The sequence below is a fragment of the Tauraco erythrolophus genome, unplaced genomic scaffold, assembly GCF_009769465.1.
Source record: "Tauraco erythrolophus isolate bTauEry1 unplaced genomic scaffold, bTauEry1.pri scaffold_126_arrow_ctg1, whole genome shotgun sequence".
Classification (NCBI taxonomy): Eukaryota; Metazoa; Chordata; class Aves; order Musophagiformes; family Musophagidae; genus Tauraco; species Tauraco erythrolophus.
Genome location: NW_028238588.1, coordinates 380 through 12,549, shown reverse-complemented (window position 1 = coordinate 12,549; position 12,170 = coordinate 380). Strand labels below are relative to the sequence as shown.

Below are 12,170 nucleotides of genomic sequence, written 5' to 3'. Positions count from 1 at the left end.
ATGGCGGCGCGGTGGCTGTGGCTGTGGGCGCTCTGGGCCGCGCCCGCCGCCGCCTCCCCGCCGCCCGACGCCGAGGTGACGTTCGTGCTGCCCGCCGGCCGCCGGGAGTGCTTCTACCAGAGCGCGCCCGGGAACGCCTCCATGGAGGCCGAGTACCAGGTACCGGCGGGGGCGGGGCCGGGACCGGCGGGGGCGTGGTCGGTACCGGAGGGGGCGGGGCCTGGGGCGAACCGGTGTCGGGGCAGTGGCCCGGTACTGGGGGCGTATGTCCTGTAACGGAGGGGGCGGGGCCTGAGGCGAGCCGGTACCGGAGGGGCGGGGCTTGTACCGGGCCGGTAACGGGAGGGTCGGGCCGGTAACGGGAGGGGCTGCTGCCCGGGGTGGGCCGGTAACGGGGAAGCGGGTACGGGTGTTGCTTTGGGGGGGGGGGGTACCAGAGGGGAGGGCGAGGGGGAGGAGCCGGTACCGGGAGGGATACCGGAGGGGAGGGGGAGGAGCCGGTACCGGGAGAGATACCGGAGGGGGGGGTGGGGGGGGGAGCCGGTACCAGGGCCCGTATCCACGTGCTGGGGGATGTGAGGAGCGGGACGGAGCGGGAGGGGGCCCGGGACCGAGGAGGAGGTACCGGGGGGGGGGGGGGTGAGGGGGGCGGTGCCCGGTGCCGGTTGTCCCGGTGCCGCCACCGCCGGTTCCGGCAGGTGATCGGGGGAGCGGGGCTGGACGTGGATTTCTCCCTGGAGAGCCCCTCGGGGCGGCTGCTGGTGCGCGAGGCGCGGCGCTCCGACGGGGCGCACACGTGAGTGCCGCCCCCCGGCACCCCCCGGGCACCCCCAGCACCCCCCAACATCCCCCCGGCACCCACCGACACCCCCTGTCCACCCATCCCCCTGGCACCCCCGGGCACCCACCGACATCCCCCCGGCACCCACCGACACCCCCTGTCCACCCATCCCCCTGGCACCCCCGGGCACCCACCGACAATCCCCCTGGCACCCACCGACACCCCCTGTCCCACCCATCCCCTCAACACCCCCCCCGACACCCCGAGACCCCCTCATTCCACCGACACCCCCTCCAACACCCCCTGACCCCCCCGATACCCCCTGACCCGCCCGTCCCACTGATACCCCCTGAGCCCCCCATCCCCCGGACACCCCCCATCCCACCAAAACTCCCGTCCCGCCGACACCCCCCGACACCCCTCGTCCCCCCACCCCGACATCCCCCGTCCCACCGACACCCCCGTCCTGCTGACACCCCCTGACCCCCCTGTCCCACCGACACCCCCAATTCCCCTGTCCCACCGACACCCCTGACACCCCCCCCGGCACCCCCCAACCCCCTGACACCTCCCAGCACCCCCTGTCCCCCCAACACCCCCCGTCCCGCCGAAACCACCATCTCGCTGACACCTCCTGATCCTCCAACACCCCCCGACACCCCCCATCCCGCCGACCCCCCGACACCCCCCGTTCTGCCACCCCCTGACCCCCCCGTCCCACCAGCACCCCAACACCCTCCAACACCCCTTGACCCCCCCCAACACCACCTCTCAACACCCCTGTCCCACCAACACCCCCAACTCCCCCCAACACTCCCAACCCCCCCATCCCGCCGACCTCCCCATCCCCCTGACACCCCCTATTCCCCTGACACCCCCGACCCCCCCCAACCTCCTGACACCCCCTGACCCCCCAACACCCCCCGTCCTGCCGAAACCACCATCTCCCTGACACCCCCTGATCCTCCAACACCCCCCGACACCCCCCATCCCGCCGACCCCCCAACACCCCCTGTTCCGCCACCCCCCACCGCCACCCCCTGACCCCCCCGTCCCACCAACACCCCCCAACTCCTCTCAACACTCCCAACCCCCCCGTCCTGCTGACCCCCCCATCCCCCTGACACCCCCGACCCCCCCCAACCCCCTGACACCCACTGACCCCCCATCCCACCGACCCCCTGACACCCCCTGACACCCACTGACCCTCCCCAACCCCCTGACACCCCCTGACCCCCCATCCCACCGACCCCCTGACACCCCCTGACACCCACTGACCCTCCCCAACCCCCTGACACCCCCCTGACACCCACTGACCCCCCATCCCACCGACCCCCTGACACCCCCTGACACCCACTGACCCTCCCCAACCCCCTGACACCCCCTGACCCCCCATCCCACCGACCCCCTGACACCCCCTGACACCCACTGACCCTCCCCAACCCCCTGACACCCCCTGACACCCACTGACCCCCCATCCCACCGACCCCCTGACACCCCCTGACACCCCCTGATCCCCCCCAACCCCCTGACACCCACTGACCCCCCATCCCACCGACCCCCTGACACCCCCTGACACCCCCTGATCCCCCCCAACCCCCTGACACCCACTGACCCCCCATCCCACCGACCCCCTGACACCCCCTGACACCCACTGACCCCCCCCAACCCCCTGACACCCCCTGACACCCACTGACCCCCCCATCCCACCGACCCCCTGACCCCCCCGTCCCCCCAACACCCCCATCCCGCCAACCCCCCTGACACCCCCGACACCCACTAACACCCTCCGTCCCACCGACCCTCCTGACACCCCTGACCCCCCCCAACACCCCCCCATCCCGCTGACCCCCCCTTCCTCTCCCCCCGCCGCAGCGTGGAGCCCACGGAGCCCGGCGACTACAAGCTCTGCTTCGACAACTCCTTCAGCACCATCTCGGAGAAGCTGGTGTTCTTCGAGCTCATCTTCGACAGCGCCCAGGACGATGATGATGAGGAGGAGGAGGAGGAGGAGGAGGAAGGCGACGCCTGGGTGGCGGCGGCGCAGCCTGAGGACGCGCTGGACGTCAAGATGGAGGACATCAAGGTGAGGGATGAGCGCGGTGGCCGGGGCTGCCCGGGGAAAGCCGGTCACGAGCCAGCACCGCGTGCCGGCGGCACGGAATTCCGACCGGGTCACCGTGAGACCCCGTCGGTGCCGATGGGAAAGCGGGGATGGATTTTTTCGGAGCGCTGGGATGGATGGAATGGCCCGGTTGTGGTTTTAACCAAAAAGGGGCGATTCCCAGCAGCTCCGAGGAGGAAATTCCTTACGCCGGCCCCGGTTGCCCGGCGAGGTGGGCGCTGCCCGGCCCCGGGAACGCCGGAGGTGGGATCGGACGGGGCTCCGAGCGACCGGATCCCGGTGGAGCCGTCCCTGGGAACATCCTTCCGTGGCGGGGTGCGGCGAGGGGGCTCGGCGCGTCCCACCGGCGTCTCCTTTGCCGTCTCCAGGAATCCATCGAGACCATGAGGAGCCGGCTGGAACGGAGCATCCAGATGCAGACGCTGCTCCGGGCTTTCGAGGCGCGAGACCGGAACCTGCAGGAGAGTAACTTGAACCGGGTGAACTTCTGGTCGGCCGTGAACTTGGCCGTGCTGGTGGTGGTGGCCTTCCTCCAGGTCTACACCCTCAAGAGCCTCTTCCAGGACAAACGGACCATGCGGACGTAGAGCGGAGCCGGAGTCGTGCCATGGGGGTGGGACGGGCACGCAGGACTCCGCTCCGCGCCGGCAGAGCGCCGCGTTCCCCTCCGGCTGCTCCTTCTTCTCCCTCCCGGTGGGGATTAAACCCCTCCGGATTTTCCACCGCGGTGTCTCGGAGCCGATGCCAAGCGCCGGGGGAGGGAGGTTTGGGGGTGAAACCCCCCCCACGTTCCATCGCCGAGGGGCTCCGAGTGGCCGTCCCGGAGCCTTTGAGGATGGAATGTTTCTCCTGGGAGTCGCCGCGATCCCCCGGGGGGGTTTATGGGCTTCGTGTGTCGCCGCCCCCCCAAAAAAAAACCCCCCCCGGGGGCGCCCGCGAGAGCGGAGGGCGAAAATCCCTCCGGCGAGCGCGGAGTCACCGGCGGCTTTGCCGGTGCGGCGGCAGCGGGAGCCGGAGCCGGTCCCAGGCTCGGGGTGGGGACGGGGGGGGTCGGTTTGGATCCGCCAAATCGCGGCGGCGCCGGGAAGAGCCCGGTCGGGCGCCCGGAGCCCCTCACCGCCGCCGCGGAGGGGGAGTTGTCGCACCGGAGCGAAAACGCCGCCGTGCCGGGAGACTTTTCCAGCCCTGAGGCCACCGAAAGCTGCCGGGGGGGGGCAGGGAAAAGCCTCACACACCCCCAGAAAAAGAGAGGGGATCGAGCCCCCCCCCCCACCCCAGCCCCCCGACCGCGGGAGGAGCAGCCGGTGCCGGCGCGGTGCTCACCACGGTGCTCACCGCGGGGCAGTCGGTTGCCCGGGGGAGGTTTGGCCAGTGGATTCCTCGCTCCGGCCACCCGAGGGATCAATCCTGTCGGGACTGGGGGGGGGCTGGATCCCGTACAAAGCCCCCCCACCCCCCGATCCGAGACCCCCACCAGCCACCGGAGGAAAAGGCGAGAGCGAAACCAGCACAAAGCGCCAGACTTTCACCGGCAGATTTTGGCGTTTTTCCCTTTATTTTTTTCTCATTTTTCATTTTTAGTTCATTAATAGGATACAGACCGGAGGCACTTACACGTTGGCAAACCGGGGGGGGGGGGGTGAGGAGTGGAGGTGGTGGGGGGGTCCCTGAACCGCTGGCGACGGCGTGGGGGGAGCGGGATGGGGCGAGCGCCGATGGGACCCCCCGGCCGCGGCGGCGGCACCGGCCACGGACCGGTTGCCCCACGGGCACAGGGGGTGCCCGGCCGGAGCGTCGGCCCAACGCCACCGGCAGGTCGGGCTCGTTAATGGATTAATTGGGGGGCGGGGGGTGGGATGGACCCCCCCCTAGGGAGAGCCGGGAGGGTGCGGTTAAGGCAGCGCCGCGGCTCCCGCCCCGGCGCTTTTAAAAACCGCCCTTATTGCAGGTTTTGCTTTTTTTTTTTGCCTTTTTTTTTGCCTTTTTCTCGTTGGTTTTGGTTTTATACAATTAATACAATCCGTAAAAAATATTTACAACCTCTGCTCCCGGCCGGAGCGCGGCCGAAGGCACCGGTGTCTAAGGCAGCGGCGGAGCGGGGACCCCCCCCCCCCACCTCGCTCCGGCCATCGCCCCCCATCCCGACTCCCACCCGGGATGCCGCGGCCTCGCACGGATTTACCGGGAGGCAGCCGGACCCCCCCCCCAGGAATTCACAGTCCTGGGTGGGGGGCTCGTGGCGCGGTTCCCCCCCCACCATCACCGCCGCGGTCGTTATTCCAGTCTCTTTTCCCGGCGCGGGGCGGTGGGAGAAATACCTGAGGTTGGAGCCGGGGTCGGGGGGGGGGGGGTCGGCGGCGGATTAGATGAATTAAGCCAAGAATTCCTGCGGCCCCGTCGGTTTTTCCGGCTAGAAATTTTCCTCAAAGCTATAAAAACTGGAATATAGACTAGGGGCAAGATTAGCAATCGACTGGCGGGAGTGGAAAAAAACCCCCAAAATCACTAAGTTTTATACAGAATATATTAATACAAAAAATTCTGAGGGGGGGGGCGGGGAGGAAGAGGAGGGAAAAGGAGGAAGAGCCCATCGGCCTTCTCGGCCGCCCCCCCAGCTCCCCCATTGCCGCCGCGGCCGGTCGGGCCCCCGCGGCACCACCGTCACCACGGAGGGTGGGGGGAGAAGGGGGTGGGGGGATTTCTACCAAAGTGCAATATTCAACCCCCCAAAACAGACGGAATCCTCCGCGGTTTATCCTACGGGGTGGGGGGGGGCAGAGTGGGATTCGGTGTAGCCAGGGGGGGCGGGTCTGCCGGCCCGGTGCGGCCGTAGCGCCGACCACCCACTCCGCGGCGGCGAGGGAGGGCGAGGAGCTGGGAAATCACCGCCGCCGGCGATTCGGGTGCCGGGACATCACCCCTGCCGGTGATTCGTGTGCCGGGACACCGCGTGCCGGGACACCGCGTGCCCCGACACCGCGCACCGGGACACCGTGTGCCGGGACACCGCGTGCCCCGACACCGCGCACCGGGACACCGCGTGCCGGGACACCGCGCGCCAGGGATCGGCGGCGGTTACACCGCTGCGCCGAGCCGGCGGTGGGTGGGATGGTTTGGAACATGAGATCGGACGTGGGGTTCGGTGCTTTTTCCCCCCCCCTACCCCCCCAAAAAACGGCAAAGGAAAGCGGCGGACGTGGCGGCAGCCGCGCCGGGAGTCGCTACCGGCCCCGCGGCGGTTAATCGAGCAGGGAGGGCTCGGCCGGTCGGATGATGGTGGGCCGGTTCGGCGCGGCCGGGGGTCTCCGGCTGCAGAGAGAAGGGGGACAGAGGCGTGAGCCGGCAGGAGGGGGGGGGGGGGGGGGTCCGAGTCCCGACACCGAAACCGCCGGCTGCCGCCTCCCCGCCGAGGGGTTTGGCACCAGGGGGGTGGCGAGAAAAGCTCAGCCCTGGCGGAGGGTCCGGCTGCGGGGGCAGGAGACCACCCTGCACCCCCTTTTGGGGGGGGGGGTGTCTCTTACCTGGGCACGCCCGGCGGGATGCCGGGGGGGACGCGTGCCGGGCGCGACGGGATCTGCGGAGGGGCCGAGAAGGGGTCGTTGTTAGCAGCGAAGAAGTTCTGAGGTCCGGGGCGCGACGGGATGGGGGGAGCGGCGAAGGACGAGACCCCCCCGGCGGGAACGGGGATGAGGGGCGGCCCCGGCGTCGGCCCCCGCACAGCCGGCGGCCGGCCCGGCGGCAGGACGGCGGAGGGCGGTCTGCGCTGCGGCGGCGGGCTGCGGAGGAGAGAGAGGGGCGGCTCAAGAAACAGCCCCTCCACCCCAAAAAAAATCCTAAAAATCCCCCAAATCCTCCCGCCGTTTCCCCCCCCCCAGCACCTGTGGCCGCCGGCGGTCTGCAGCCACGTGTCGTCCACCGGCGGCGGCACCGGCGTGGAGACGGTGCTGGTGCTGATGTCGCCGATGATGCTGAGCGCCTCCTTGAGCGCGTGGTACATGCGCAGCATGTCGTCGCGGCGCTGCGCCTGGTCGGCCGACTCCTCCATCAGGCTGCTCTGGTCGGCGGAGGAGTACAGGTACGCCAGGAGCTCCGAGTGGATGAAATCCTTGGTCTGGAAAAGGAAAAAAAAAACGAGGCAAGGTTTGGCACCGGGAGTGCCGAAAACGGTGGGTCGGTAGGTGTGGGAATAGGTGGTGGAGGAACCGGCGCCGCGGTGTCGAGCTCAGGGCTCGGTCGGCGTTGCCGGTTTGGGAGACGCCGGAGCGAACGCCGAGTATCGCAGCCAAGCGCGAAGATGGAAAAATTAAGAAGGAATAATTAAAAAAAAATTGAAAAAAGGATCATTGAATCCCATCGTTGGGGTGCGGCTCGGCGAGGAGCGGGGCGCTCTCCCAGGGGCGCTCCGGACTCCCCATGGATCCCCGGAATCCCCATCCCGCCCCGCTCCGAGCGCGGCGCAGTCCGAGGGGTCTCCAGACACCTCACGGATCCCCGGTGTCCCCATCCCGCCCCGCTCCGAGCACGGCGCTCTCCGAGGGGCGCTCCGGATTCCCCATGGATCCCTGGCATCCTGATCCTGCCCCGCTCCGAGCGCGGCGCAGTCTGAGGGGTCTCCAGACACCCCGTGGATCCCCAGTGTCCCCATCCCGCCCCGCTCCGATCGCGGCGCTCTCCGAGGGGCGCTCCGGACGCCCCATGGATCCCTGGAATCCCCATCCCGCCCCGCTCCAAGCGCGGCGCGGTCCAAGGGGTCTCCAGACGCCCCGTGAATCCCCGGAATCCCCATCCCGCCCCGCTCCGATCGCGGTGCCCTCCGAGGGGCGCACCGGACGCCCCGTGGATCCCCGGAATCCCCATCCCGCCCCGCTCCGAGCACGGCGCTCTCCGAGGGGCGCTCCGGACGCCCCGTGGATCCCTGGAAACCCCATCCTGCCCCGCTCCGAGCGCGGCGCAGTCTGAGGGGTCTCCAGATGCCCTGCGGATCCCCGGCATCCCCATCCCGCCCCGCTCCGAGCGTGGCGCTCTCCGAGGGGTCTCCAGATGCCCTGCAGATCCCAGCATCCCCATCCCGCCCCGCTCCGAGCGCAGCGCTCTCCGAGGGGCGCTCCGGACGCCTCGCAGATCCCCGGCATCCCCATCCCGCCCCACTCCGAGCGCGGCGCGGTCCAAGGGGTCTCCAGACACCCCGTGGATCCCTGGAATCCCCATCCCGCCCCGCTCCGAGCACAGCGCAGTCCGAGGGGTCTCCAGATGCCCCGCGGATCCCCGGCATCCCCATCCCACCCCACTCCGAGCGCGGCGCTCTCCGAGGGGCGCTCCGGACGCCCCGTGATCCCCGGAATCCCCATCCCGCCCCGCTCCGAGCGCGGCGCAGTCCAAGGGGTCTCCAGACACCCCGTGGATCCCTGGCATCCCGATCCCGCCCCACTCCGAGCGCGGCGCTCTCCGAGGGGCGCTCCGGACTCCCCGTGGATCCCCAGAATCCCCATCCCGCCCCGCTCCAAGCGCGGCGCGGTCCAAGGGGTCTCCAGACGCCCCGTGAATCCCCGGAATCCCCATCCCGCCCCGCTCCGATCGCGGTGCCCTCCGAGGGGCGCTCCAGACGCCCCGTGAATCCCCAGAATCCCCATCCCGCCCCGCTCCGATCGCGGTGCCCTCCGAGGGGCGCTCCAGACGCCCCGTGAATCCCCAGAATCCCCATCCCGCCCCACTCCGAGCGCGGCGCAGTCCAAGGGGTCTCCAGACACCCCGCAGATCCCTGGCATCCCGATCCCGCCCCGCTCGGAGCGCGGCGCTCACGTTGTTGATCATGAGGTGCATTATGGTCTTTGGCATGAGGTCGCGGATGGACTTGTTGATGATGCCCACGTAGGAGTCGACGAGGTTGCGGATCGTCTCCACCTGCCGCTCCAGCTGCGGATCCATGGAAAACGTGTTCTCCTGAGCGCCGTCCTCGTTCTCCGTCTGCGCGGGAAAACGACACGAGTGACCGTCGGGAGCCGATGGATCCGGATACGACCGCGCTCCGCGCGTATTCCCTCTCCCTTCCACCTATTCCCATCCTACGTTTTGGAACGAGTTTATTCCGTAGCCCGGCAGGAACCGGCTACCCCCGTGGTTAGAACCGTCCTGCGCCACCGCGGTGTTTTCCGGGGGATCCCGAGAGGCTCCGGGGACACACCGGGAGCCAAGCCAAGGGCTCCCGAGTCCGAAGGGCTCGGACAGGGCGGAGGGAGGGAATGTTTACTTGGTCTTTCTCCGGATAAACGCCGGCGCGGAGGAAGGAGGCTTTCCAGCTGTCCACGTCTTCCTGGGAATCGCAGGCCAGCTCGATCTGCCGGAGATCCTTGTACACGTTCCTGCGGGAGAAGGAGCGGAGCCGGAGCGGGTGAGGACCACGGAGGGCGAAACCAGCGGCCCGGCGTTCCGAGCCCGGCGCGGCACCGGGATTTCGGGAGGTACCGGCCGCGGTTCCCACCTCTGCTCCGTGTTGAAGATGGCGAAGACGTGTTTGTTGGACATGAAGCCCTTCTCCACATCCCGGATTTTCAAATTATCCAAAGGCAGCATGTATTTCTTCTCCTTCTCCTGGAAAACGGGATGAGAGGGAAGGGGGGGGTGAGGGCGAGCGGCCGCCGCGGGACGAGCCGCCGCGAGCGGAATGGACGCCCGATCCCTGGGAACGCCGCCGGGATACGGAGAGGGCACCGGTTACCTCCGGCTCCGAGCGGACCCGCTCCTCGGCTCGGCCCCTGACCGACGCCGGGAGCTTTCACCGGGACGGAGCGATCCGCACCCCGCCAGGAGCGTCCCCACCGGAATCGGCAGCGTTCCGGAGGGCGGCTCCGGTGTAAGAAGGAGCCGGGAGTCCCTTGCGGCGCTGCTCCGGCCACTTGGCCTCCCTGATGCACCCGGCAGCGCCGAAAAAACCACTGGAAAAATGGATTTGGTCCCTCCGTGCCTGCGGGCAGCACCAGGACGCTGCCCCACGGCCGCGCCGGCTGTGCCGGAGCTGCCGTCCCTCGGCACGGGCTGGAGCCAGCTCCGTGGCTGCCCACCCTGCCGCTTCCATGGCACCATAGGGATTCCCTCCCCGGCGCTGCCGGAGGGGACGGCTGGAAGGAGCCGGGGCTCGGCAGTCCGGCATGACGGCGGCCGAGGGGCCGCTCCGGCCACGGTGCCGGCACGATGGCAGCCGAGGGGCCACTCCGGCCCGCGGTGCCGGCACGACAGTGGCCGAGGGGCCGCTCCGGCCGCGGTGCCGGCACGAAGGTGGCCAAGGGGCCACTCCGGCCGCAGTGCTGGCACCCGGCCGCGGTGCTGGCACGAAGGCAGCCGAGGGGCTGCTCCGGCCGCAGTGCCGGCACGAAGGTGGCCAAGGGGCTGCTCCGGCCACGGTGCCAGCACGACAGTGGCCAAGGGGCCGCTCCGGCCGCGGTGCCGGCACCTGGCCGCGGTGCTGGCACGAAGGTGGCCGAGGGGCCGCTCCGGCCGCGGTGCCGGCACAAAGGTGGCCAAGGGGCCACTCCGGCTGCGGTGCCGGCACCCGGCCGCGGTGCTGGCACGAAGGTGGCCGAGGGGCCGCTCCGGCCGCGGTGCCGGCACGACGGCGGCCAAGGATCTGCTCCGGCCACAGTGCCGGCACGAAGGCGGCCGAGGGGCCCCTCCGGCCGCGGTGCCGCCGCCGAAACGCCACATCTGGAATCGGTTTAGAGCGGCTCCGGCTCCGCTTTGTCTCCAGGCGCCGCGCGCGGTCCCAAAAAGTGACGTTCTCCTTTGTAGAGAGGCCACGAACCCGCCGCCTCCCCCCTCGCCGCCCCCCTCCGCTCCTCCTGCCGATTTCCTGCAAAAAAAAAATTCCCAAAAAAAAAAAAAAACAACCCACCCAACAAACCACCCACAACTTTTTTTTTTTTTTTCCAGACTGGATTCGGTTGCGAAGACTTTGCCACGTCAGAAGAGAGAGACAAAGCGGTTTTTCGCCCGTCGGGCTTCGCTCCTTATTAAAAAAAAAAAAATCCCAAAATAAGCCAAAAAAAAAAAAAAAAAAAAAATTCCCAAAAAGCCAAGGCACCGGGGAAATTCCAGCCCGGAGTGCCCAGTGTTCAGACTACCTGTTCAGGAGGCTTTGGCGTTGTACAGTAGTCTGCACATTGGTTACACCGGGTCTGGCCGAGCACCGTCCCGCCGGCGCCGGCACCGGCACCGCCGCCAGGTAAGGAGCTTTGGTGGGGAGGGGAAAGGGGTTTTTTTTGGGATTTTTTTCGGCACGGTGAAGCGGCTCCCCACGCTTTGCCCCCCCTGGGTGGGCTGCATCCCCCTCCCCGAATTCAAAAGCCGCCGGGGTGGTGGGTGCGGCGCGGCGGTTCGGTTTTTACCGGTGGCATTTTGGGTTTTTTGGGGTTTTTTTTGGGGGGGGGGTTAGGGGTGGCAAAAGACAGAGGCTCATTCATCTGGTTCTCGTTACGCGGCGCGGAGTGGGGTTTTTTTGGGAAAAAGCGCCCGTCGGAGCGGGGGGGTTTATCAGCTCGACGTGTTCCCTGGTTTTTTTTGGAGGTGGATTGGAAAGGGGGGGTTTGGGGAGGGGGGGGGTGGGGGGGTCCAGAGGTGAAAAGCTCAACGCGGCGGTTCGGGGCAGAGGAAAGGATGGACAAAGGGAGCGGCGGCGGCTTCGCTCCCGCGTCCCGGCGGCTCCCGGGAAATAAAAAAAAAAAAAAAAGTTGTGTTCATGGCTCCTTTTTCCTGAAATTCCTCATGTGTCCCCCCCCAAACCCCCACCCCCCCCCACACCACTCCACCGCCGCGGCATCTGGCCGGGACGCGGTGACGTAAGGGGACAGGCGACATCCCCGGTGGGTTTTCAGACCGCGGGGGCGGAAACGCTGGAAAATGTTTAATCCGGAGGCGCCGGCGGCTCCGGCGCTCCGCGGCCGAGGAGCGGGTGGTGGGGAGGTGCCGGTGCTGCCACCGTCCCCTTCCCGGGAGGGCTGAGCCCAAACGGCTTTGGGTTGGAGCTGGGAAATGCCAAGAGCCCGGCACGCCGGGGAGCCGGACACCGCGCCCGGAGGAGCCGCTCCAGGCAGCCCCGATCCCCCTTTCCATTTCCCTTTTCCCTCTTCCCATTTCCCTTCTCCCTCTTCCCATTTCCCTTTTCCCTCTTCCCATTTCCCTTCTCCCTCTTCCCATTTCCCTTCTCCCTCTTCCCATTTCCCTTCTCCCTCTTCCCATTTCCCTTTTCCCTCTTCCCATTTCCCTTCTCCCTCT

At 68.5% G+C, this 12,170-nt stretch overlaps 2 protein-coding genes across 2 annotated transcripts; one reads left to right on the top strand and one right to left on the bottom strand.

Moving 5' to 3' along the window:
• On the top strand, positions 1-3,547 carry TMED1 (transmembrane p24 trafficking protein 1). The gene is made up of 4 exons (XM_086630531.1): positions 1-159; positions 699-796; positions 2,657-2,867; positions 3,275-3,547. The coding sequence occupies exons 1-4, from the start codon at positions 1-3 to the stop codon at positions 3,491-3,493; spliced, it is 687 nt and encodes a 228-aa protein (XP_086486657.1). The 3' UTR covers positions 3,494-3,547.
• Positions 3,548-6,145: 2,598 nt separating this feature from the next.
• Positions 6,146-9,494, bottom strand: LOC147526077 (dynamin-2-like; the record flags this gene model as incomplete). Its single annotated transcript, XM_086630526.1, has 6 exons — positions 6,146-6,215; positions 6,428-6,682; positions 6,785-7,017; positions 8,706-8,870; positions 9,154-9,265; positions 9,385-9,494. Coding segments are annotated over 6 exons (945 nt in total), but the record flags the coding sequence as incomplete, so codon positions are not given.
• Positions 9,495-12,170: the final 2,676 nt, after the last annotated feature.

Coding starts and splice junctions, on each gene's coding strand:
- TMED1 (XM_086630531.1), top strand. CDS start 1: ATGGCGGCGCGGTGGCTGTGGCTGTGGGCGCTCTGGGCCGCGCCCGCC. Junction 160..698: donor CCATGGAGGCCGAGTACCAG/GTACCGGCGGGG, acceptor CGGTTCCGGCAG/GTGATCGGGGGAGCGGGGCT. Junction 2,868..3,274: donor TCAAGATGGAGGACATCAAG/GTGAGGGATGAG, acceptor TGCCGTCTCCAG/GAATCCATCGAGACCATGAG.